Source organism: Diceros bicornis, chromosome 39 (assembly GCF_020826845.1).
Source record: "Diceros bicornis minor isolate mBicDic1 chromosome 39, mDicBic1.mat.cur, whole genome shotgun sequence".
Taxonomy (NCBI): Eukaryota; Metazoa; Chordata; class Mammalia; order Perissodactyla; family Rhinocerotidae; genus Diceros; species Diceros bicornis.
This window is the reverse complement of record NC_080778.1, coordinates 16179970-16206469: the sequence shown is the minus strand read 5'-3', so window position 1 is coordinate 16206469 and position 26500 is coordinate 16179970. Positions and strand designations below refer to the sequence as shown.

Here is a 26500-nt window from a genome sequence, read left to right as displayed (position 1 = left end):
GTTACGTTGATTGATTTGCACATGTTGAACTATCCATGCATCCCTGGAATAAATCCCACTTGATCATTGTGTATGATCTTTTTAATGTATTGTTGTATACAATTTGCTAGTATTTTGTTGAAGATTTTTGCACTGATGTTCATCAGTGATGTTGGCCTGTAATTTTCTTTTTTTGTGTTGTCCTTGTCTGGTTTTGGTATTAGGGTAATGTTGGCTTCGTAGAATGAGTTAGGAAGCTTCCCTTCCTCTTGAGGTTTTTGGAAGAGTTTGAAAAGGATAAGTATTAAGTCTTCTTTGAACGTTTGGTGGAATTCACCAAGGAAGCCATCTGGTCCTGGACTTTTATTTTTGGGGAGATTTTTGATTACTGTTTTGAGCTCCTTACTGGTGATTGGTCTATTCAAATTCTCTATTTCTTCTTGACTCAGTTATGGAAGGTTGTATGATTCTAAGAATTTATCCATTTCTTCTAGATTATCCAATTTGTTGGCATATAGCTTTTTGTAGTATTTGCTTATAATCTTGTATTTCTGAGATGTCCATTGTAATTTCTCCTCTTTCATTTCAGATTTTATTTATTTGTACCTTCTCTCTTTTTTTCTTGGTGAGTCTAGCTAAAGGTTTGTCAATTACGTTTATCTTTTCAAAGAACCAGCTCTTGGTTTCATTGATTTTTTTCTATTGTTTTTTTAGTCTCTATTTCATTTATTTCTGCTCTGATTTTTATTATTTCCCTCCTTCTACTGATTTTGGGCTTTGTTTGTTCTTCTTTTTCCAGTTCCTTTAGGTGCACTTTTAGATCGCTTATTTGAGATTTTTCTTGTTGTTGAGTTAAGCCTGTATTGCTATAAACTTCTCTCTTAGAACCATTTTGCTGTATCCTATAAATTCTGGCATGTCATATTTTCATTTGTCTCCAGGTATTTTTTTATTTCTACTTTGATTTCTTCATTGACCCAATCGTTGTTCAGTAGCATTTTATTTAATTTCCACCTATTTGTGGCTTTTCTGATTTTCCTCCTGTAGTTGATTTCTAGTTTCATATTGTTGTGGTCAGAAAAGATGCTTGGTATTACTTCAGTCTTCTTAAATTCATTGAGACTTGTTTTGTGGCCTAATATGTGATCTATCCTGGAGGATGTTCCATGTGCATTTGAAAAGAATGTTTTTGGTTTTTGGATGGAATGTTCTGTATATATCTACTAAGAGTATCTGGTCTAATGTGCCATTTAAGGCCAATGTTTCCTTATTGATCTTCTGTTTTGATGATATATCCATTGGTGTAAGTGAAGTGTTAGAGTCCCATACTATTATGGCATTACTGTCTATTTCTCCTTTTACGTCTGTTAATAATTGCTTTATATATTTAGGCGCTCCTATGTTGGGTGTATAGATATTTACAAGTGCTATATGCTCTTGTTGGATTGTTCCCTTGACCATTATGTAGTGCCCTTCTTTGTCTCTTGTTGAACTTTTTGTTTTAAAGTCTATTTTATCTGATATAAGTATTTCTACCACAGCTTTCTTTTCATTGCCATTTTCATAGAGTATCTTTTTCTATCCCTTCACTTTCAGTTTGCAAGTGTCCCTCGGTCTGAAGTGTGTCTCCTGTATGCAGCATACATATGGGTCTTGTTTTTTTATCCAATCAGCCACCCTATGCCTTTTGATCAGAGCATTTAGTCCATTGACCTTTAAAGTAGCTATTGATAAGTATGTACTTATTGCCATTTTGTTACCTTTTTTCTCAATGTTTTAGTAGTTTTTCTCTGTTCATTTCTTCTTCTCTTGCTCTCTTCCCTTGTGCTTTGATGGCTTTCTTTAGTATTACGTTCGGATTCCTTTCTCTTAGTTTTGTGTATTTGTTATAGGTTTCTGGTTTATGATTACCATGAGATTCATACATAATAACCTACGTATATTGCAACCTATATTAAGTTGATGCTCTCCTTAGTTTGACCTCTTTCTAAAAGCTCTACTCTTTTACTCCCCACCTCTCACGTCTTATGTTTTTGACATCATATCTAACCTCTTGTTTGTGCATTTATATCTGTTATCTTCTTATCATGGAGATAGATAATTTTTTCCTATATGTGTTCTTCTCTTTCCGTCTTAAATAAGTCCCTTTAGCATTTCTTGTAGGACTGGTTTCTTGGTGGTAAAATCCTTCAATTTTTGCTTATCTGGGAAACTCTTTATCTCTCCTTCCATTCTGAATGATAACCTTGCCAGATGGAGTATTCTTGGCTGTAGGTTTTTTCCTTTTAGCACTTTACATATATCATACCACTCTCTTCAAACCTGTAAGGTTTCTGCTAAGAAGTCAACTGATAGCCGTATGGGGTTTCCTTTGTATGTAACTTGCTGCCTTTCTCTTGTGGCTTTTAAGATTCTCTCTTTATCTTTAAATATGGACATTTTAATTATGATGTGACTTGCAGTGGGCCTCTTTGGGTTCATCTTTTTTGGTGCTCATTGTGCTTCCGGTACCTGAATGTCTGTTTCCTTCCTTAGGTTAGGAAAGTTTTCCACTATTATTTCTTCAAATAGGTTCTCGGTCCCTTTGTCTCTCTCTTCTCCTCCTGGGACACCTATGACATGGATGTTAGTGTGCTTGATGTTGTCCCAGAGCTCCCTTACACTGTCCTTGTTCTTTTTAATTCTTTTCTCTTTTAGCTGTTCAGCTCGGGTGATTTCCTCTAGTCTTTTGTCCAGCTTGCTGCTACATTCTTCTGTATCATCTACTCTGGTTTTGAGTCCCTCTAGTGAATTTTTTATTTCCAGTATTGTATTCTTCATTTCTGATTGGTTCTTTTTTATATTTTCCAATTCTTTGTTGACGTTCTCACTGAGTTCATCCATTCTTCTCCCAAGATCAGTAAGCATCCTTATGAATCTTTGTTTGAACTCTTGGTCAGTTAGATTGCTCATTTCCACTTCATTTAGTTCTTTTTCTGGGGTTTTGTCCTGTTCCGTTACTTGGAATGTATTCCTTTGCCTCCTCATTTTACCTCTTTCTCTGTGCTTGTATCTATGTACTAGGTAGGTCAGCTATGTCTCCCTATCTTGGAGAGGTGGCCTTATGTAAGAGATGCCTTATGAGGTCCAGCAGTGTTCTTCCCTCTTATTACCATTCCAAATGTTCCAGGAGTGACCCCTGTGTGGGCTATGTGTATCCTTCTGTTATGGCAGGGTTGCTCTTGCTGCAGGTGCCCAGGGAGGGTAGGCTGTCTCCCTGGCTGGCTGGTTGTATTGCTCAGCTGTGTGTAGCTGCTATGGACCCTTCAGTCTCTTTTCTGGGTCTGGGGTGGCCCCAGCACAGCTGGCTGCAAGGTCTAATAGCACATTCCTGTTGTGGTTTTACTGGTAAGTAAGTAGGCCCCCAGTGTGGCTGGTTGTTAGGCTCAGGGGCTTACAATTGCTGTAGGCCTCTGGCCTACAAGGGTCTTGTCAGCTCTCTCAGGATTGCAGCTGAGTGGGGCTGGCCCCAGGCATGGGAGCACCCAATTGCTTCAGGCTTTGGAAGGTGTGATCGATCCCCTATGTGGTTTTTTGGACGCACAAGTTTTCTGCAACTGACAAGTCCCATGGCCCACAGGGCCACACACCCTGTCAACACAATCCTGCCCCATGCACACACCCTGACCCCCTGAAGTAGACACAATTGCCCCACTGCAAAGGCCCACATACTCCACCCACTGCTCCCACTTGCCCTGCCCCACAGAGGTGAACCCCCTGCAGGGGTTCCAGGCACCCAGCCTATGCAGGCCCATCAGTTGCCCAAGAGCTTGCTGGTGGGTGGGGCCAGTCCCTAGGGTGGGCTGCCTGCCCTGGCTGAGCTGAATCAAATCAGTGCTCTAGTGGGTGGAGCAGACCCTGTGCTGAGAGGCCAGGGGAAGAACTCCAATGGCATCGGCCAGTGTCTGTGTCAGCATGCCCATACTAGGTCACAATAATGGCTGCTGCCAATGTCTCAGTCTCTGGAGAGGTCTCACCTCTCACCAAGAAGCACCCAGAGCATATATGGTGAGTCTCTTTTCACCAAAGGACTGTGTACCTTTCTTTCTGGTGATTTTAGGTTGCTTTCTGAAATGGATGAATTCGTTCATGGGCCAATTAAGGGCTGGCTTTTTTTTTCCTTTTGTGCAATAGCTTTTCTGGGAGGATTCCCTGTTGTTGTTAGTAGCCAGCAAAGCCAGATATTATGACACTTGTCTCGGTTGTGCTGGGACCAAAAGATGCTTATAGCAGGAAGGCTCCCCTACTCAGGTTCCCAACTCCTCCAGGGAAGGCTGCGTATCTCTGGATTGCTCCCGGGCAGCTGTGAAGCACTGTGGCTTGTAAAGGTGGCTTTTTTTTCTCTCCAGAATGGAATTTCTGCCTGTTCCACCTCAGTCAGGGCTGTCCCTTGTTGTGGGGGTTATTTTCATCCAATTTTCAGTTCTCTCTCAGGGGTAATTGTTCTAAAAGTAGCTGTGAATTTGTTGTGTTTGTGGGAGGAGGTGAGTTCAGAGTCTGCCTATGCCACCATCTTGACACCAACCCCCTTAATTTGTATTTTAGATACTCTTGGACATCTAGGCATCATTGCATATTAACAGCCTACTAATTATTTCTCTTTTCTCTGTTACCTGAAAAGTTTGAAAAACATGTTTACAAATGTTCATCTTTAAAACCACTGCATCTAAATTATGTAGAGAGAATTTTAATAATTCATCTCTCACTGGGCTCCATGCTCAGAGATTATGATTCAGTAGGTATAAGATGGAGCCTAGATGGCTATACTTTTAAATAGGTCCCTGACTTAGAACTCCTGCATCTACATTCATGAGAGAAATTTGCCTGTAATAGTCTTTTCTTATGACAGCCTTGTCAGATTTTGATACCAATGTTAGGTAGGTCTCCTACAAAAAGTTGTGAAGTGTTTCCTATTTTTCTATTACCTGGAAAAGTTTGTGTAAGATTGGCGTTGTTTATTGTTTAAATGTTTAGAAAAACTCACCAGTGTAATTATCTGCAGTATTTTTAATAGGAAGATTTTAAATGACAAAGTCAATATCTTTAGCAATACTAGACTACTTAGATTTTCTATTGATTCTTCTATTAATTATGATAGTTTGTGTTTTCTAGGAATTTGTCCATTTGAATTAAATTTCCAAATATATTGTCTTAAAGTTGTTTATGATATTCTCTCATATGTTTTCCAATATTTTATTCTGAAAATGTTCAAATATACAGAAGTATTTAAAGAATTTTACAGTGAATACCCATACACCTACCACCTGGATTCTATCAACATTTTTATGATACTCATTTTACCCAATTTATTAGTTTATATTTCAAAGTAAATCGAAGATATTAGTACACTTCCCCCTAATTACTTCAGCATAGGTATCATTAACAAGAATTCAATACTTTTACTAGTTTTCTTCTTTTAAGGTTAAATTTATGTACAATTAAATGTGTAAAATGAACAAAAATGAAGTGCATAGATCATAACTGAACATAGGTTGAATTTTGGCAAATACAGGCACATCTGAATAGCCCAAACCTTAATCAAGGTATAGAATATTGCCACCAACCCCCAAAACTCCCTAATACCACTTCCTAGTCAATCCCTCTCTACAGGGAGGAAACCACTATTTTGATTTTTTTTTTCTAGGCTAGATTAGTGTTGCCTTTTCCAGAACTTCATATAAATGAAATCATACAGTGTTTACTCTTTTGTGGAAGACCGCTTTCCCTCACATAACATTTTTAATATCTCTTCATGCTGTTATGTGTCAGTAGTTTGTTTTTTTTTTAATTGCTGGGTAGTATTTAATATATATCTCAAGTTATTTACCCATTTTCATATTGATGGACACCTTGGCTGATTCAACTTGGCTGTTAAGAATAAAACTGCAATGGAAATTCTTCTAAAAGTCTTTTTGTTGATGTATGTTTTCACTATTCTTGGGTAACTTCCTAGAAGTGGAAGCTGGGTCATGGGATATGTGTATGTTCAATTTTATAAGAAACTGTCAGACCTTTTTCCAAAGTGGTTGTACCATTTAACACTACTTTCAGCAATGTATGAGGCTTCCATTTGCTTTACATCCTTGTCAACAGTTTTTTATTCTCAGCCCTTTTAATTTTAGTGATTCTGGTCAGTATTAAGTTGTATCTTATTGTGTTTTCTTTTTGCATTTCCCTGATGTCTAATGATGATGAGCAGGTATTTGCAAATTATGGTCCATAGACTAAATATGATCCACCGCCTATCTTTTTTTTTTCCTGAGGAAGATTCACCTTGAGCTAACATCTTTGCCAATCTTCCTCTATTTTTGTATGTGGGTTGCCACCACAGCATGGCTGATGAATGGTGCAGGTCCATACCCAAGATCCGAACTGGAGAACCTGGGCCACCAAAGCAGAGCACACCGAACTTTACCACTAGGCCATGGGGCTACTCCTCCACCTATCTTTGTACATAAGGTTTTCTTGGAGTATTTGTTTATGTGTTTACGGCCGTTTCGTGCTACAAGGGCAGAGTTGCACAGTTTTGCTAAAGTTTGACCTGAAAGCCCTAAAATATTTGCTACCTGGGCCTTTACAGAAGAAAGTTAGCTGAGCATTTCCTCTTTTGCCTATTGGCCTTTAAACATATATTTTGAAGTGTCAGTTCAAATTTTCAGCCTATTTATTTCCTTTCTTTGTCTTTTTATTTATTTATTTTTATTTATTTTTTTTATTGGTTTATAACATTGTAAAAATTTCAGGTGTACATCATTGTACTTCTATTTCTGCATGGACTACATCATTTGTCTTTTTATTATTGAGTGGAAAACTCTTTTATATATCCTGATTATCAGGCTATTGTCAGATATATATATTTGTAAATGTTTTCTACCTGTCTGTGGCTTGCCTATTTATTTTCTTAACAGTGTCTTTTGCTGGGCATATTTTAAAATTTGGAAGTCTAATCTATCTATCTATCTAAATATTACCTATCTTTGTGTGTGTGTGTGAGTGTTGCTTTCTGGAAACTAAGATACCTTTTGCTAACCAGAAGTCTTTTACATATTATTTTGTTTTCCTCTAAAGGCTTTAAGATTTTAAAATTTTACGTTTCATGTTTAGGATCTATGATTATTCATTTCAAATTAAAATTTTGCATATAGTATAGAAGTTAAGGGTTTCTTTTCATGTTGATATCCAGCTTTTCCAGCACAATTTGTTGAAAAGACTTTCTCTATTGGATTGCTTTAGTCCCTTTGTTGAAAACCAAATGACCATATAAATACAAGCCTATTATTGCTGGACTACATTTTGTTTCACTCTATTTCTTGATTTTTATAGTAAGTCTTGAAGTTAGGTAAGTCCTTCAATTTTGTTCTTTTTCAGAGTCACTTTGATTTTTCTTGGTCCTTTGTATTTTCCTATAAAATTTAAAATCATTTATCAAATTCTACAAAAAAGTCTATGTATTGAAATTGAATTGAATCTATAAATGGATCCAAAGAGGGTTGACATCTTAATAATATTGAATCTCACAATCCATGAACATAGTATATTCCTCCATTTATTTAGGCCTTTAATTTCTTTCTGTAATGTTTTCAAGATTTTAGTGTAGAGATCTTACATGTCTTTTATAAAAGAAAAATAATAATAATCCTCAGAAGTCTATGTTTAATGATACTGTTGCAATATTGTAATTACATTTTCCAATTATTTGCTGCTAGTATATAAAATATTTTTATATACTAGCCTTATGTTCTGCAAGTCTGCTTAATTCATCTTGCAGTTGTATTTTAGAATCCTCAGGATTTTCTACATAAAAAAATAAAGGTAACAAGTTTGTTTATACCCTATCCTCTATCCTTTGTATAATGGACATTATATATATATATATTACATCTACATAAATTACAAACCTCATAAAACAATATTTTAATTTTCTAAAATAGCAATATGTATTTTAAATAAATTAAGAGAAAATAGTCTTTCAGGTTTACCGGAATATTATTTCTGATGTTCTTTATTTCTTCCCAAAGGTCCAAGTTTTTTATCTGATATCATTTTCCTTCAGCCTAAGGATTTTCTTTAGCATATCTTTTAGCGTAGTTCTGCCGGTGATGAATTTAATTTCTCCTTCACCTGAAAGTGTATTTATCTCACCATTATTCTTAAAGGATATTTTTGGTGGATATAGAATTCTGGGCTGACTGATTTTTAATCACTTTGAAATAGCATTTTTTCTTATTAGAGGTTAGCAGTTATTCAAATAATTGTTTTTCTGAATGTAATATGCCATTATCATTGTAATTTTTAATTTGTTTGCTTTCAATGTTTTATCTTTTTTCTTCAACGGTTTTTTTATGATGTGCCTATGCATAGTTGTTTGTATATTTTCTTCTTGATATTGCTAAGATGAATCTATAAATTAATTTCTTTAACAAATTTTGAAAAATTTTCAGCCTTATTTCTGCAAATAGTTTTTAGCTCTATTCTTTTTCCTTTGCTTCTGGCACTACAATTAAACCTGTATTAAATATTTTTATATTTTTCCATGAGTTCCTGAGGTTTTGTTCTCCCCTCCCCACCAACAAATATTTTTTCTCTACTCTTCAAATTGGATAATTTCTATTAATCTCTCTTTAAGTTTACAGACTCTTTTCTCTACCATCTTAATTTCATTGCTAAACTAATTGACTGAATTTTTCTAGTTCTTATGTTCTTTTAAGTTCCATTTGGTTTTTTTCTTAGAGTTTATATTTTTCTGATGACATTTCTTACCTTTTCATTCATTACGAACATTTTTCTTTACATCATTTAACATAGATATATAAGTTGCTTTAAAATCTTTGTCTGCTAATTCCAACATCTGGGTCATCTTAGAGTCTATCTTTGTTGACTATCTTTTCTCTTGAGAATGGGTCACAATTTCCTGTTTATTCATATGTAAAGTAATTTTATATTGTATCCTGGACATTTTGAATGGGTTTTGGATTCTGCTATATCACCTTAAAGAGTATTTTTTTTTTCAGCTTGTTTTCATAGGCAGATAACTTTGTAGAACTCAAACTACAAAACCCTATAAAGCCTGTCTCTTGGAAGGCAGTTCAAATCTTAGTTTAGTTTAGTTAGTTAGTTTTTGTCTCTAGCTGTGCTGTTTGGAATATACAGAGTGATTCAAGAGCCAGCCATAGATAATATGGGAAATCTTTATAATTAAAATTTGGGGGTCCTCCTCTCTGGCTTTCTCTTTTCCAGAATTTTTTTCTCATACATTCTAGCAGCTCTGGTTGCCACAATCTTTGCCCTTTGTTTCTCCAAACCAGAAATACTGCAGATTTTTAATTGGAGTTTTACTGCCTTACATAATTCAGACTGAAAACTGTTCCTTTGAAAGCTAGGAAACTCACCTAGGGCTTGCTATGCTTTTCTTCCAAGTGCCAACTTTTCTCTAGTAGCTGCCTACATTTGGTCATTCTTCAGTGCCTTTAAGGCAGGATTTTTTGAGGAGGATGGGCAGTGTTGTTTCTAATGTTTATAGTCATTACACGTGGAACGGTCAGTGTACAAAAGCTTACTTAGAATCCTATCTACATATGTTTCCACTGCCTCTATAATCTGTTCCAATGCCATCTTTTTTATTCCTGATATTGGTAATTCATTCACTCTCTCTTCCTCTCCCACCCCCTTGCACCCTTCTCATCTTGGTAGTTCCTATAAGTAGTTAATCAATTTTTATTAGTTTTTTTTTCATAGAAAACACATTTGGCTTTGATAATTCTCTCTCGATCTCTTTTCTTTTCCTTTTTGCTTTCTTTCTACATCATTGGATCCAGTTTTCTCCATATCTACTTTACTAACGTTTGTTTTAGTTGTCTTTTGCTAGCTTCTTAATATGGAAACTTGTATCATTGATTTTTCAGCATTTCTTCTTTTTAAATGTATGTCTGTAAAGCTACACATTTTCCTTTAAACATAGCTTTAGGTGCATTTCACATTTTGATATTTCACATTTTTAATATAATGCAGTTAAAATATCTACTTATTTTCACCAGATAGTTTTATTTGATTATTTTTATAGGTTCCCATTCTCTGCTGAAATTTTCCAACTTCTTATTTATTCTCTTTAACGTATTAATTCACAATTATTTTAATATTTGTGTCTGTTAACTGTAGTATCTTGATAATTCAGGATATTTTTCTATTATATACTTGCTCTCTTGATTTTTGTTCATTTGATCTTGTCTCTTGGAATGCCTTGTAATTTATTATTTATGCCCAATATTGTTTGGGGCATTGTAGAAACAATTTAAGACTGAGTAAGGTTATCTTTCTTTAGAAATAATTAATTTTCCTTCTGGAGTTAGTTAGGGGAAGATCACCTTAATGCAATCTGAGATTGATCTAATGTGCACCCGTATTTCTATCTTCATGAGGTCTGTTCTTTTTCTTGTTCACTATTACTCTCAGGGAGGAGCTCTTCAGGGGCCCTATTCAGAGGTTGGAATGTTTCCCAGAGCCCATCTTCCTTGCTATCCCCTGAACTCCAATTTTTTATTTTCCATGTCTACTGAGATTGCACAGAATTCTACTTAGATTTTTCACCTCTCTTTATTGTGGCATAATATTTTCTTTTCTCCTCGAATTTTATCCCTCAAGTTAACAGTTTTGGTAGACCTCTGACGCCTTGAAACAGATTTTTAAAAATATTTTTAATTGGTACTTTATCATGTTCTCAGTGGTTTGCCATAAGCTGGTCTTTGTATATGGCATCATATATAAAAAGGGGTGTGCCACTCTGTTCCTTCTGAACATAATTGAATTTACCTTCTATTCTAAAAATACTACTGACTAATTGTATTCAGAATATGGCTTATGCTTTATGCCTTTGGTCAAAACTACTTCTAAATCTCCCAGCCTTTTGCTTATTTACCCCACATTCATACATGAAGAGACGTCTCAATTCTCACTTCATTCATGAGCTTTTTCTAACCATTCTAGATAAAAATTATTTTATCTTTCAAATTTAATTACAATTTTGGCCCTTGATACGTACGTATCTTATTTACTTTTTTCAAAGAGTATGAATTAATGAGTTTAGTTTCCATTAATCTAGAAAGAAAAAAGAAAATCAAGACTGCCAGTTAAACATCAGAGGTGGGACAGGATGTAATTTTCAATAGGGTGGTCAGGGTAGGCCTCAATGAAGGTGACATATGAGCAAAAAGCTGACATTAACTGTGCAGACAGCTGAGGAGAGAGGTTACCACCAGTGCAAAGGCCCTAAGTCAGGAGCACATTGGTGTGTTTGAGGAATGGCAAAGACGGGAGTGTGGATGGAGCTGAATGAGCCAGAGGAAGAATAGGGATGAGCACAGATAATTGGGAACAGATCAAGTCGGAACTTTAAGGCCATTTTTAGGGATTTGCTTTTACTCTGGGAGAAATGGAGGGTGTAGAACAGAGAAGTGATGTGATTGGACTTAGATTTTCAAAGTTTCACTCTGGGGATTGTCTTGAGAAGAGTGCAGTTGGGGGTATGGAGGCAAGGATCGAAGCAGACAAACCAGATAGAAGGCTATTGCAATATTCCAGTTCAGAAGTGATGGACACTTGGACCAGGGAGGTAGCAGAGTAGATAGTGAGAATTGAATTGAATTGAATGTGAGAATTGAATTTGGGATATATTGTGAAAACAGACCCAATGAGATTTTCTGACAGATGAGATACATATAGAAAAGACTTACAGTTTGTTTAAATTATTGTAATTAATCAAGTTTTCTGTGCCCTAAATATTATTCTTCCTAAAAAACTTTTTGCCAAAGTCTTTTTATTGCCTGAATCCTTGTATATACTCTAGGGTACCAAGAATGGTGTGGCCTACTTTGGTAATAGCTGAACTTATGATTCTTATAACTGCAAAGTGTTTTGTGAATTGATCAGTGTTCCAGTCTGTTGACACTGATAAAATCACTTTTCAGATATTGGAACGATTCAACTCAAAGCCACTAGATGGTGACCTCTACTAAATTTTAATACTAATGAACAGAATTTGAGACATTGATTAGATTTACTGAAAACCAGATCCAATATCAGAATCTTAGTATTGAAAGGCACTATAGTAGCCATTATTATTAAGCCGAAAAGAGGTGAATGACTTGGGTAAATTATACAGTTATTAGTAATAACAGTTACCATTCATTGAGGACTTGTATGCCAACACCTTGCTAGTTGTATAGACACATCTTACAAATGAGGACAACAATACTTAATTCCTATGGCATACCTCACTCTTGTTTGAGTTTGTTCCTTTTTCCTTCAAAGGGGGATCAGCATTTTTAAAAAGTAATCATTTGGTCTCATTAACTGCATTATATTGTAATCATATGAGGAAAAATTATGGCTCATTTTTCCTCCTCTAAGATTGTTGAGAAATAAAGAGGCAAATAGTTATCAAAAAAGTAATATCTGTGCCATGTATTTTTCAGATACATTTTCTTTTACACTAGGTTTTTAAAAAGGCTCCCAAAAGTTATTGTCAAGTCTGTCAGAATGGAATTACATATATGAAAAGTGAAAGCTGTATGGCAAATAGATGCTGTTTTCGTTATATATTTTCTTTTTTTATTTTCTTGTGAGGAGATCAGCCCTGTGCTAACATCTGCCAATCCTCCTCCTTTTTTTTTTTTTTTGCTGAGGAAGACTGGCCCTGGGCTAACATCCGTGCTCATCTTCCTCCACTTTATATGGGACGCCGCCACAGCATGGCTTGCCAAGCAGTGCGTCGGTGCGTGCCCAGGATCCGAACCGGTGAACCCCGGGCCACTGCAGTGGAACGTGCGCCCTTAACCACTTGCGCCACCAGGCCGGCCCCTCGTTATATATTTTCTGGATTCTACAGTTTGTGTCAGAAAAATGATTCACTAGTTAAATAAAAAGAATCCTTATGAAAGACCATCTGGAACAGGCCGTACTACCATTATCATTTCTACACTTATCTTTGCAGTTTGGATTTAAAGGAGCTTAGCAAGATCGATAAGCTTTTTACAATGTATTTCAGCAAGTCTTAGAGATTCTTATGTTGTTACTATCATTTACAACTATTTAAAAAATTCTTTACATATAGGCAAGGGCATAAGAATTGGTGCTATGATTTCTAAAAGAGATATTTGACTGACCTTATGGTTAGGAAGTCATTTTCATGGTATGTGCACTCAGCTGAACAACAAAAATTAAGCAAATACATGTCAAAGGTAGTATGATATTTTTTCTTTGTCATTCTTATAACTTCTGTAGCTCCATCTTATTCTACTTTATATTCATTCAAAATTTAAGTAGTTTATTATTACTGTGTGTATATTAGTCTCATGATTGTCAGTACATTTAAAATTTATTATTTAGGGCTGGCCCCGTGGCTTAGTAGTTAAGTGTGTGCGCTCCGCTACTGGCGGCCCGGGTTCGGATCCCAGGCGCGCACTGAGGCACCGCTTCTCCGGCCATGCTGAGGCGGCATCCCACATACAGCAACTAGAAGGATGTGCAACTATGACATACAACTATCTACTGGGGTTTTGGGGAGAAAAAGGAGGAGGATTGGCAATAGATGTTAGCTCAGAGCGGGTCTTCCTCAGCAAAAAGAGGAGGATTAGCATGAATGTTAGCTCAGGGCTGATCTTCCTCACAAAAAACAAATAAACAAACAAAAAAATTTATTATTTAATCCTTTTCAGATATCTATATAACCCTATATAGTGTTCTATTTATAATACTAATATGATATTTTGAGTCATAAGTATCTATGCTGCCTGCCATTTCCCCAAATTTTGAGCACAGACAATAGGCGTACAGTGTCAAGTACAGATATTATCAAGCCATAGAGAATAATCATTTAAAATACATTTATTGCCAAATTGCTCTCCTGGAAATATTGATCTCATTTTAGTGCCACCAAAATATAATATTTTACTCACAAAACTGAAATTTGTCATTTAAGAAGATCATGGTGGTTGAACCTATTCTATAACAACTTATCTGCTGGAGTTTGGATATTACCCTTGTTTTATTATATTAGAACAATAATATATTTTAGAAATCAAACAGTCATTTGGCATATAAATATGTTCCTCACTCCATGTATTTTGGCTGTCTTTGCTAATTTTCTCAATCACTTTAATACATGAGAAATTATTTCCCCTTGATTCTACCTTTAAAAAGTTTCTAATTTTTTTCTTGAAATTGAACTTTATGCTATTTTTCACTATAAATAAACCTTTAGGAACATTTTGTCAGAAGACACTGCAGTAGAGAGGCTCAAAGGGTATATACACCGAGACCATGTGTAGAAACTCCTGAAACCTTTGAATGCTTTCATTGGGTAACTGAATCTATTTTCTCTTTTAAGATTCTGGTTTTATCTCCATTGAGTTGAAATAAAGTGAATGTATTTCTTTCATTTCATCTATGATACGTGCTTATATCCTGAGATATTTAGAGTCCTCAATCAGACCTTAGTGGTCATAAGGTTTACACATAAAGGCAAGGGCACATACTTTGTGAACGTTATTTGTCTTCTCATTTCACGTCATAACATGAGTGGAAGCGACAGTCCCCTGACGAGTGCTACTTGTTAATATAAATCATTAAAATAAATCGAGTGTTAATTCTACTACACAAACCTTAGCCTTTGTTCCAATATCAATGAAACGAGGAGTTTGAGCAAAGTGGCCAATGACCGACTCATTGCCTCGTGGCTTAAAGGACATCTTTCTTATCTTAATTGAAGTCATATAGAATATAAACTCCATCAGGGCTGAGATTTTGTTTTCTTTGCTGCTGTCTCTATACTTAGCATTACTTGGTACCCAGCAGGTGCTTTATATGTTGAACAAATAAATGGATAAAGTCTCTGGGGCATCTGACTGCTCATCACTTCTACCTAAAGTTCTCTTCTTACTTTCATTCAGTGCTAGTAATCTTTCTTGTCCTCTCAGACCTCCCTAATTCGTCCTTCTTTTTCTCTCTCTCAATTCTCCTTTCTGCCATCATAATTAGGCGGGCTCCATATGTGTATGCCTCAGAAGGGACTTTCTCGGCTATCTGGCCCCATCTCCAGTCATAGATTGCTGCCATCTGTCTCATAATCAGTATAAGGTCTGGAGTGTGGGAGGGTTTCTCTCGGTTCTGCTCTGCCCTCAGACTACAGCAGGCTGCGGGAACTTGCACCTTAGAAGGGTCTCTCAGTTCTCCTGCCTTGCCATCAATCTTTTTGGTGAGCACTCAGTGAAGGCCTGTGTTAAGGAGTTGGCAGGTAGTGTGGATTCCTCATGTATGGAACCCCCAAGATTTCTAAATTCTTACACCAGTCTACACTCAGCCTTTAAAAATCACAAAAAGTTCACCTGTTTTCTTCCTACTGTGTCTATGGTAGTTTCCTCTTCTCCTTGCTACTCTGCTGAAAATGAAAATATCCATGGGTTCCATCTCTCCTAAAAGAACTTGGCATTTCTCAGATTTTAGTTCATTATGTTACTTTGAAACCTTAGGTCTTTGATGGGTTTCAAATAATAATGTGGTTTTTTCTTTTTCAATTATTTTATTGAGGTCATAATAGTATATAACATTGTGTAATTTCAGGTGTACATTATTTATCAGTTTATGTATAGATTGCATCATGCTCACCATCAACAGTCTAATTTTTATCAATCACCATACATATGTGCCCCTTTACCCCTTTTGCCCACCCCTGAACCCCCTTCCCCTCTGGTAACCACTAATCTGTTCTCTCTATCCATGTGTTTGTTTATCTTCCACATATGAGAGAAATCATGCAGTGTTTGTCTTTCTCTGTCTGGCTTATTTTGCTCAACATAATACCCTCAAGGTCCATCCATGTTGTTGCAAATGGGATGATTATGTGTTTTTTTTACGGCTGAGTAGTGTTCCATTTTATATAGATATCACATCTTCTTTATCCATTCATCAGTTGATGGGTGCTTGGGTTGCTTCCACGTCTTGGCTATCGTGAATAACGCTACAATGAAAGTAGGGGTGCATAAGTCTCTTTGAACTGTTGATTTCAAGTTCTTTGCATAAATGCCCAGTAGTGGGATAGTTGGATCATATGGCATTTCTATTTTTAATTTTTTGAGAAATATCCACACTATTTTCCATAATGACTGCACCAGTTTGCATTCCCACCAGCAGTGTATGAGGGTTCTCTTTTCTCCACATCCTCTCCAACATTTGCTATTTTTTGTCTTGGTAATTATAGCCATTCTAACAGATGTAACATGATATCTCATTGTAGTTTTGATTTGCATTTCCCTAATAATTAGTAATGTTGAAAATCTTTTCATGTATCCGTTGGCCACCTGTATTTCTTCTTTGGAAAAATGTCTGTTCATATCCTTTGCCCATTTTTTGATGAGGTTCTTTGTTTTTCTGTTGTTGAGTTGTATTAATTCTTTATTTATTTTGGAGAATAACCCCTCGTTGGATATATGATTTGCAAACGTTTTCTCCCAGTTGGCGGATTGTCTTTTCGTTTTGTTCATGGTTTCCTTTGCCGTGCAGAAGCTCTTTAGCCTGATGTAGTCCCATTTGTTTATTTTTTCTTTTGTTTCTCATGCCTGAGTAGACATCATATTCAACAAAATGCTACTAAGACTGATGTATTATTTTTTTCCATTATCTAGATTTTTCTTATTTTGTGACTGAGAAATTTCATCAAAATTAAAAATATGATAGAGGGATTGCTTTCTCCATCAATAACTTTTTTAACACTAGAGAAAATGTCTTTTGCACTTAGCTTCCTAATAATTAGTCTTTGTTTCCTTGTTGTTTACTTCAGCCACCTGTTCATTCCTGGTTTTCTTGGAAGTTTATCCACAACTAACTTCTATAAACACACTCTTTTATTTCAGTCTAAGTGCTTGCTATGGATGATTGAAACTCCTTTGTAACATGAAGATTCTCAACTTTGCTTCTCTTTTAAGCTCCACATCTATTTAACCTTGAATTCAAAATGAATATCCCAGGGACATTCAAATTCAATATCTTCCTAATATCAACTTCACCCTCAGTCTCACATTTCTTCCCTGTTTGGATGAATGACACTAGTAACCACCCTTGCCTGCCCATGCCAAAATCCCGGGAGTCATTCTAGAATATTCCTTTCCTCAGTGAAGCAAAGTATGGTGTTTTTACTGGCTGACTTCTACTTTTAAAGGGAGGAGGTGGGGGAGGGATTGTGTGTCCTTTGGTTTTTTTTTTTTTTTTTTTACATTTTCTTTTGTTTTGAAAGATTCTAAACTTTCCCCTCAATCTTGCCTCTTGTCTCCTTTATTGTGCGGTTTTCAAAAAGCACCTCTCCTTTTCTTTCTTTTTTTTTTAAGCAGCTTTATTGAGATATAATTCACATACCATTATAATTCACCCCCTTAAAGGGCACAATTAAATGGTTTTTGTTTTAGCCACAGAGTTACGTGACCATCACCACAACATAATTTGAGAACACTTTGTCCTTCAAAAAGAACCCCGTGTCCATCAGCTGTTGCTCTCATTCCATCCTCCCACCCCCCAGCCCCAGACCATCACCAATCTTCTATCTCCATAGTTTTGCACATTCTTGACATTTCATGTAAATGGAATCATCCAAGATGTGGTGTTTTGTGACTGGAGACTTTACCCTCTTCTTCCTCAGGAAGGGAAAACTTTCCAAGACTGCCTCCTCACATTCCTCTCTGCACTTTAAGTCTCTTTCCTACAGTCAATGTGCTCATGGACCAGAATGTCTTTTCTTTATTTTCACAGTTTTTCCAGAATTCCCTTTCCTCTCCATGAAGGCTCATGGTGGATGCATGGGAGATAATTTATTAGAATCTGTTTTATCACTGTTCACTTACTAGGTAACTTGATATTAGGATGTTCTTTGACTTCTAATTATGCTGAAGACATAGGTTTTGTACAGTGTTATTTGTTCATCTTTTTTTTGGAATGAATTTTGGGAATTTCTGATTTACATGGCTGCCATTGCCTTGGCAACTCAGAATTCCTATAACTTCTTTCTTAGTTTCCAAATATTTGGAGCAGTGATAGTTACAAGTTGATTTGGAATTTTGCTGTATTACCAATAAGGCTAATTTTAGGTTCTGACTGTATTTAGTTGCTTTTTCCAGATAAAGCCTAACTCTCTGAAATCCCTGTCTCAAGAGATTGCATTTTAAGGCTATGACTCAATACTATTTTTATGAGACACATTTTGGAAGAACAATACTTGGTCCAGCAGAGCTATCCTAAATCATCTTGTAATTGAGAAGTCATCTTCCTATTATAAAGAATTTATTGTTTAGATTTGATATAAACAGTTGTTTTAGAGCATTTGTGAAGGTAATTTTGAAAATAGGACACAACAAATATAGTCTTTTCGCAGGAGACAAATGAGACAATATAAGGTGGAAGGACACTAAAATGTATCCTAAAATTAAGGAGCAATGATTATTCTCATGTATTTATTAACCCTAGCTTGGTTTGTTATTTCTACATTATGATTTTCTATATGTTGTCACAGGTTACAACAAACTGAAAACAACCCAGTAATCATAAAATCTAACTCTCTCATTAAAAAAATTAACAAAATCAGTGAGGCTAAACAAATTTCTTAAAAACCATACAATACATCAGAACAGAGCTGAGTTTGGAACCCTGAATCTGTTAGCTTTTGCTGTGTAACAATCTACCCCAAAACACAGTGGCTTAAACACAGCCATTTACTTAGTTCACAGTTCTGAGAGTAGGTGATTTGGGCCAAGCTGAGCTAGATGGATTTTCTGCTGGTCTTCTCTCATATGTCATAGTCAGTTGTTGGGTTGACTAGCATCTGATTTATCTAGGATAATCTCATTCATATGTTTGGAGGTTAGCAGGCTCTTGGCTAGGGCTACTGGGGCAACTGGGCCATATGTCTCTCAGCATCCAGCAGGCTGGCCTAGGTGCATTCATATGCTGGCAATTGCAGGGCTCTTGAGAGCAGGAGGGATGGAAGCCGAAAGGCCTCTTCAGGCTTAGGCTTCCATTTGCACAGCTTCACTTCCATTGCATCCTATTGGCCAAAGCAAGTTGAGAAGTCAGATTCAAAGGCTGGGGAAATAGATTCTACCTCTTGACGGCAGGCACTTCAAAGCATTTGCAACTCCCTCTTTTTCTTCCCATCTCACAACACCAATTAGCTAATTTCCAGTCCATGGCTCTCTCAAGACAGAATCTTTAAATAAACGATTAGATAAGCTTACCTCTCTACTTAACAGTAATAAATTGTTGTTTATGAAATTTGGAAGTCTTTATCCAAAAGGTGATACTTGAAATGGATCTTGAAGAGTGAGTTTTCTAGACGGAAACTTAAAAATTGTATCCAGATATAAGGAAAAGTACGTGGAAAAGCGCAGAGTTTGAGGGAGAAACACGTTTTGGGATAGTGAGACAATCAACATGGCTTGTGGGTAGATTATGGAGTGGAGGGTGGGGAAATGTGATGGGTGGTAAGGCTGGAGGGGTCTTCCACTATCAAGAGTGTCTTTCCCTTCAAAGCAGGGGCTCTGCTACCCAGCTGCACTCAAGAATATGTTTTTAGTTCCCAAGAAGAAGCAGAAGGTAGAATTTCCATTTGGGGAAGGCATTCCCCACCCCCTCCCAGAATAGGAAATCTGAATAAATACAAGTGCTGTGAATTGAAGGGTACTGGTGTATAGTAGAAATTCCATGGAAATTCAGGGGACAGGAATTTTATTATCACAGCAGACATTCTATGGAGACTCAGGGGACAGGAATTTAACAATGGTATTGTGACAGCATTAACTGGAACTTGGGGACCAAAAAAGAGCCCAGTAGTTTGCATAGGTCATGTTATCAATGAGTCAGAGGTACAGGTGACCGTCCAGGAGTTCAGGAAATACGACATAAATCAGTCAGCCCACCAGATGGTTCTATCCTAGCACTTCCAGTCTCAAAAATGAGTGCAGGAAGTGAGACATCATGCAGCCTGCAGGTGGGAGACATCAGAAGGGTTGATGAAAGCAGACAGAGGAAAGGGCAAAGCCAACGTGACTATGAAATTTTTTATCAATTTTTGGCACATTGGTTACTACCATAACTCAAAAGGAAGCAATCTTTGGACTATATTTGCAACTCTATAAAAAAATTATGAGCTAAAGAATAGCCTTTTTTAAAAAAAAGTGAGACTATTTTTATGACATTTCTTAAAGGTAATAAAACAGCAAAGGCAATGTGGAATGCTACTGCTAAAAATGTTATTTTATATCCTTTTGCTTTAATACATAGAAGCACAGCAGCTTCCATTTACTCACATCCACCTAGCACCATCTTTTATTTACCTAATTCAAAATTTATTTAAATTCATCATGTATGCCATAGTTACTATTTGTATTCTACTCTATGTTTTTAGTTGAACGCTTATTTACAAATCAAATTACATCTTTTTTTTTTCTTCCAGAGGATCTTATAATGTCCTTCACAGTGTCCATGGCAATTGGACTTGTCCTTGGAGGATTGATTTGGGCTCTGTTTGTTTGCTTGTCTCGAAGGAGAGCCAGTGCCCCCATCTCGCAGTGGAGTTCAAGCCGGCGACCTAGGTCTTCTTACACCCACGGCCTCAACAGAACTGGATTTTACCGCCACAGTGGCTGTGAACGTCGAAGCAACCTCAGCCTGGCCAGTCTCACTTTTCAGCGACAAGCTTCCCTGGAACAAGCAAATTCCTTTCCAAGAAAATCAAGCTTCAGGGCTTCAACTTTCCATCCCTTTCTGCAAAGCCCACCACTTCCCGTGGAAACTGACAGTCAGCTGATGACTCTCCCTTCTTCCAACACCTCTCCTACCGTCAACACTTCCCACAGTCTGAGCCGTCCTGATTTCCACTGGTCCAGTAACAGTCTTCGAATTGGCCTTTCAACACCGCCCCCACCTGCCTATGAGTCCATCATAAAGGCATTCCCAGATTCCTGAGCAGGGTGCTTTGGCTTTTAATTTGTTTCTTTCTTTTCTTGCCTTTTATTGAAAGGAAATCGTAAATAGGCTAAACAGAATTTTGAGGAAATGGCCCAGATGACTAATGCCTTTCCAAGGTGAAATATGCTTGTGCAAGTTGGACATTACAATGTAAAACACCTTTTCTTAAACATGTTTTTTTCTTTTTGTCTCACAAAAAGTAATAATTTTTCAAATAGTTATATATTTATGTCTTTTTTTATTCAATATGAGGATTATTAGAGATAGTGATGCTAATCTAAGAATCAGCTGTGATGCAGTATATATATTTTAAACTAAAATAAAAACTTTAGATATTTGTGATTTACAATCCTCATTCACTTTCCAAAGTGACTATAAAGGGAAAAAAAAATCACTGTCACTTTTAAAAAAAAAACTTTATCCTAAAGAATTTTAATTTTACTTTTTTTGGAATGACAAGTGAACGAGCTTAAAAACTTGGATTTTTAATGAATTATATGGACTCAAAATGATGGAACATAGAAGATTCTAAAGTTCCTTGGTTTCACTCCTTTACGAGAAGTGTGGGAATCAAGCAAAGGAAACTGAACTCTGTGGGTATATTTTACGATACTTCAATTAGACACTTATTTTTTTTCCCAGATAGGATCTTTTTGTGCTTTTCCCAAGAATAGTTGTCCACATCATTGAGGAAAAATCCTTGGATTGAATTTTAACAAGATTTGGATTGAATTAACTAACAAGATGATTTAACTTTTCTTTGCCATTGTGTTATGTTGTCAGGAAAGCAACGAAAACAAATCCAATTCATTTGATCTAAAAATGAACTTTAAATCTGAGCTTATATATTTATTAAAGAATAAATTTTATTTCTTAGATTTAAATGTAGCAACTGGGAACGTACTTTATCTAGGGACCTTCTCCTGTAACTTCACAGACAAATAAGTGAGGGTCAGTGGGAAAAAGTCTGTCATCGAAATATACGTTACAAGCGTGAAGAATTCTCCTTCTTGTATTGACTCATCAGGCATTATCCCTGTTTGCTTCCCTATGAACTTCAACCTCAGATTCTCTGAAGGGTTTTGTACAATGATTAAACTATGCCATTGATCCTTTGTGCAGTTATCTAGACGTCCACTCCCATAGGTGGCCACCCTCTTAAAGGAAGGTACATCCCCAAATGTGAGTACCAGAGAGGATCAGTGGCCAGATGCCTGTGGCTGCCGCTTTTCGTTTAAGGACACAAACTCGCTGGAGTATAACTCCAAAGGCCTGTGATTTGTTTCTGATATAGTGAACATGTTGCTTATGTTGCTGTTTGTTTGTTTCTCCTAACGCTGGGATTTTCATTGAAGAAAAATGTACTCTTATTTTAGTTTCTGCAGTGCAGTGATCACAGCTAATAGTGTCTGTATATGGCTCAAGAATGTAATAATTTTTACCTAATAAGTGATTCCATATAGCATTTTCTTTATTATTTTTATTTAGCTTATATTTTCCATTATTTCTCAAGGACAATTATTCTTGATGTCCGTCAGTAGATGCTTTCTAGTGCAATATGCTAGACAGAAAGAAGGAAAAAAAAAGAAAGAAAGGGGCCAGCCCAGTGGCATAGTGGTTAAGTTCACGTGCTCCTCTTAGGCGGCCTGGGTTTCACAGACTCAGATCCCTGGTGTGGACCTAGGCACCACTTATCAAGCCATGCTATGGTGGCATCCCAAATATAAAATAGAGGAAGATGGGCATAGATGTTAACTCGGTGACAATCTTCCTCAGCAAAAAGAGGAGAATTGGCAACAGACGTTAGCTCATGGCTAATCTTCCTCATCAAAAAATAAATAAATAAAAATAAAAAAGCAAGAAAGAAGGGAAGGAAGAAAGGAAGGAAGGAAGGATGGAAGGAAGGAATAAGAGAAAATAGGAGGAAGAAAGCAAAAACAAAAAGCTCACAGGATAACCAATTTGTTGTAAGTTGGTTTTTAACAAATATATCAATTGTCATATAGCTACATAAGATTTCAAGAAAGCATTAGCTTAGTAACAACACTGTCTTTTGCTTGTCATCATCCTGAATGTTTAACATGAGAAGTAAGCTATGATTTTTACCTAGAATTTGTATTGGAAGTAAACACCGCTTTGTATCTCTCAAGTTAGGAAAATGAGAGCAGAAATCTTCTGGAATATTTAACCATCTGGCAGAATTATTGCCTCCCCCTCTTCAAGTTATGAAACAATCAAAATGAGCATCTAGTAAATATTGTGCAATGTATGAAATGTGAAATTAAAGCAGAAACTGGAGGCTTTTTAAAGTTGTATTTCTTTTATTTGAAATGCTTTGTTGATTATGAAATAAAATTAAACTGATGTCAATTTTGATTCCCAGTTTATTTATTGAATAACCTGTATCTCCTTATTACTTTGGTATTTTAACCCAATCTAGACCATTCTCTATACACTACTACTGAGACATAAGCCCTATTTTGTATTAAAATATATAACAGAAAATGGGTAACATAACAAATAAATTGAACAGGATTTTTCAATAAATTAACGCAGGTGAAAGATACACAGTGATTTGTTTAAAACATTTAAATTCTTATCTTACTATATAAACAATTCCAGACTTATTTAATTAAGTTTTCTAGATAATAAACATTTTAAATAAAGGTGATATTAAAACTAGAGAAAATTTGAAATGTTTAACAAATCTATGAAATAGGAAGGGGATACTTTTAAGAGCCAAAAGGATGGAATAAATTACAAATGAAAATATTAATAGCTTTGATTATTTAAAACACTCTGAAATCATGTTCATCAAAAGACTAATTTATCCAAAGTTTAAAAGAAAGCAAAAAAAGAAGGAGGAGGAGGAGGAAGAGACGAGGGAGGAGGAGGAGAAGGGGAAGGAGGAGGGGCAGGAAGAGGACGAGCAGGAGAAGGAAAAGACTCACCAGAAATACAGCAAACAAATGACCAATATCTTTGTTATGATTAGGTCACACAAGTAGACATGAAAAACACTCAGTTCTAAATAGACAAAGGAGTGAAAGACCCAAACGGATCATTTACCAAAGACAAAATTTAATTGATTAACTAGTATATGGTGAAAGAGCCAATATTACTACCAAGAAATTCCACATGTACATTTAAACAACACTCCCGAGTTTTTGTCTACCACCTTAGCTGATCATTTAAAAAAGAATGAATCTCTTCGCTCTTGACAAGTATACTGAGAAAGGAGTGCTCTCACACCTTTCCGGTGGCAAGATAAATTGGGACTGCCCTTTTGGAAGACAATCTGATAAAATGGCCAGGAGCCTTGCACTGGACAGATCATGAAGTCTCATAGTCTGCTAGGTACTCACTTTCCTCTAAGAAATATGGCAATGAGCTTTTAGGGGGACCAATTCTGTTATACTGGCCATATATGACTGAAGCAGAACATCCCATATCAGATGATGAGTAACCAACCAAATTAGATCTTTCCTGCTTTGAGGAGAGAAGGTCAGGATGAAGGGACAGAGTGGGAGAATTGTCCACAGCAAGACCATAAGAGACCTCGAAGGGAAAGAAGTTACTAGAATAGCAGAGACCTGTGGCAAAAATGCTGCAACAACCTTTTAGTAAACTCCCATTACTTGGGGTTACTTATATGTTTTTATGACTCCATAACTTGAAAGAAATTAATTCCCAAACCAGTCCAAGGAGCAGGTGATGAGAAATAGACCCTTAGCGTGTATACACTGGGATGGTTCTGCCTTGATCTAGGCAAGTGGGATCCTTGCCCTGGGCGACATGTCTCACAAGGCCCCACACTTTGGATTACTCACATGAAATTTTCTAAGTCACAACTCAGTATACAGGACTGGCCAGGCCTGGCAATGCTGTCTGGATAGGGCACCCTGAGGCTGGACCGGAACCCATGTGGGTCCTGATCCCTGTTTCTTCTCTTTAGGGGTGCTCTTTGATCCTCTAGCTCACGTGCGGGGTTGACTAGATGCCTCAGGAGCTCCACAGCTTTTATCTGTGGGGTTTCCTGGGTCTCTATGGTTGAGCCTCAATTCCAGGAAGGCATCCTGGCAAGCAACTCCTGTCTGCTGACTGGGGCATATTTTTTCGTTAGAATCACATATTGGACAACCAGAATGGTGCTAACATGCCGATTGGGGGTAAGTCACTCAGAATGAAGAATCTTCATGTGCGTTGATTGGGCAATAAACAACTACTTAAGTACTTCTCAACTCTTTTAAAATATTCATAGAAAGATCACTATACCACACATGTACCCATGAACTCTGTAAAATGTTTTTAATTAATTTTTTTAAACAAGATAGAGTCCTGCAAAAAATATTTGCCCAGAGCCTCACACAACCTAGGTGTGTCCCTGTGCTGAGACCATGCCAGGAGACATAAGATATTTGCCTAATCTGATTTGGAAAGTAAACAGTTGACGCTTTGTGGTGGTAAAATGCTTGCCATTTCTGACTCTTGTGGTTCAGACACTGAAGTTACTGAACAGCTTTGAGTACTGTCGCTATAGATTTAAAGTGATTCCAAGGGGTGAAGCCATGCAAGAACAGATATCTGATCTCTCTTACAGTCTAGGTAAAATAGAGAGCAGTCGTGTAAGTACATTAGCATATATGGTGGCACTTGTAAGGTATGTTGTGGAAAGGATGGATCCTAGTCCTAAAGTGGCTCATCAGGGGGAGATAGAACTTCAGGGCTAGTATGTGTCACTGCAGCCAGAAGTCCTTGCTGCTGGTAGCCTTCACTTTGAGACTGCAGAAATGGATACGTTTGTGAATTGTGGGATTTCTAGAATGCCAGAGACACCATGATTAAAGAGAGTCTTTATTAAAAAAAACTCAGGCTTTGTAGGTAAGCCCTGGCTTAGCTAATAGCTAAAAGCAGGTAGTGGGAGGACTGAAACTTAAATTGTACTCTTGGCTACAACGAGGATAGGAGAAGCTAGGACTGGCAGCTAGAAGTGACACAAGCCTAATAGCCAAATGGTCATGGGAATCCCAGAGTAAAGGTATTCAGGGTATGATGGGAACAGCCTAAGATGTTTGTTCAAAGAGGAAGAACAAATCAAGAGACAATATTGACAAGATGCATGACAAAGAGTTAATGATCTTTACATAAAGAACTCATATGATCAATGGGAAAAATTATTACAGGAGAGAAACTAGGAAATTCACTGGTGAAAATGGACATAAAAGTTCTAAATAGAAAAGAAAATTCCATCTACACTGAAAGTAAGGAAAGCTAAAAATTAAGAATCCACAAAGAACAGCACAAGATATAGTAGACTTCTGGTAAGATTGACAAGGGACACCAAGAATAACATGCACTTTGCAGCCCAAGGACACAGTGTGAAATTGTAGAGAATCAGTTAAATGGAGAAAACTCAACAGGTAATGTGAATACCTAGTCTGGAGAGACAAATGCTGGAGACATGAGTGGGCTGTAGACCTGA

The 26500-nt window shown here is 36.7% G+C and overlaps 1 protein-coding gene across 1 annotated transcript in view; it reads left to right on the top strand.

Moving 5' to 3' along the window:
* The window catches only part of MYCT1 (MYC target 1), a 28986-nt gene extending 7971 nt beyond the window's left edge, over positions 1 to 21015 (top strand). The window contains 1 exon segment of the mRNA XM_058534308.1: positions 20504 to 21015. Coding sequence (XP_058390291.1) covers positions 20504 to 21015 — 512 coding nt within the window.
* Positions 21016 to 26500: the final 5485 nt, after the last annotated feature.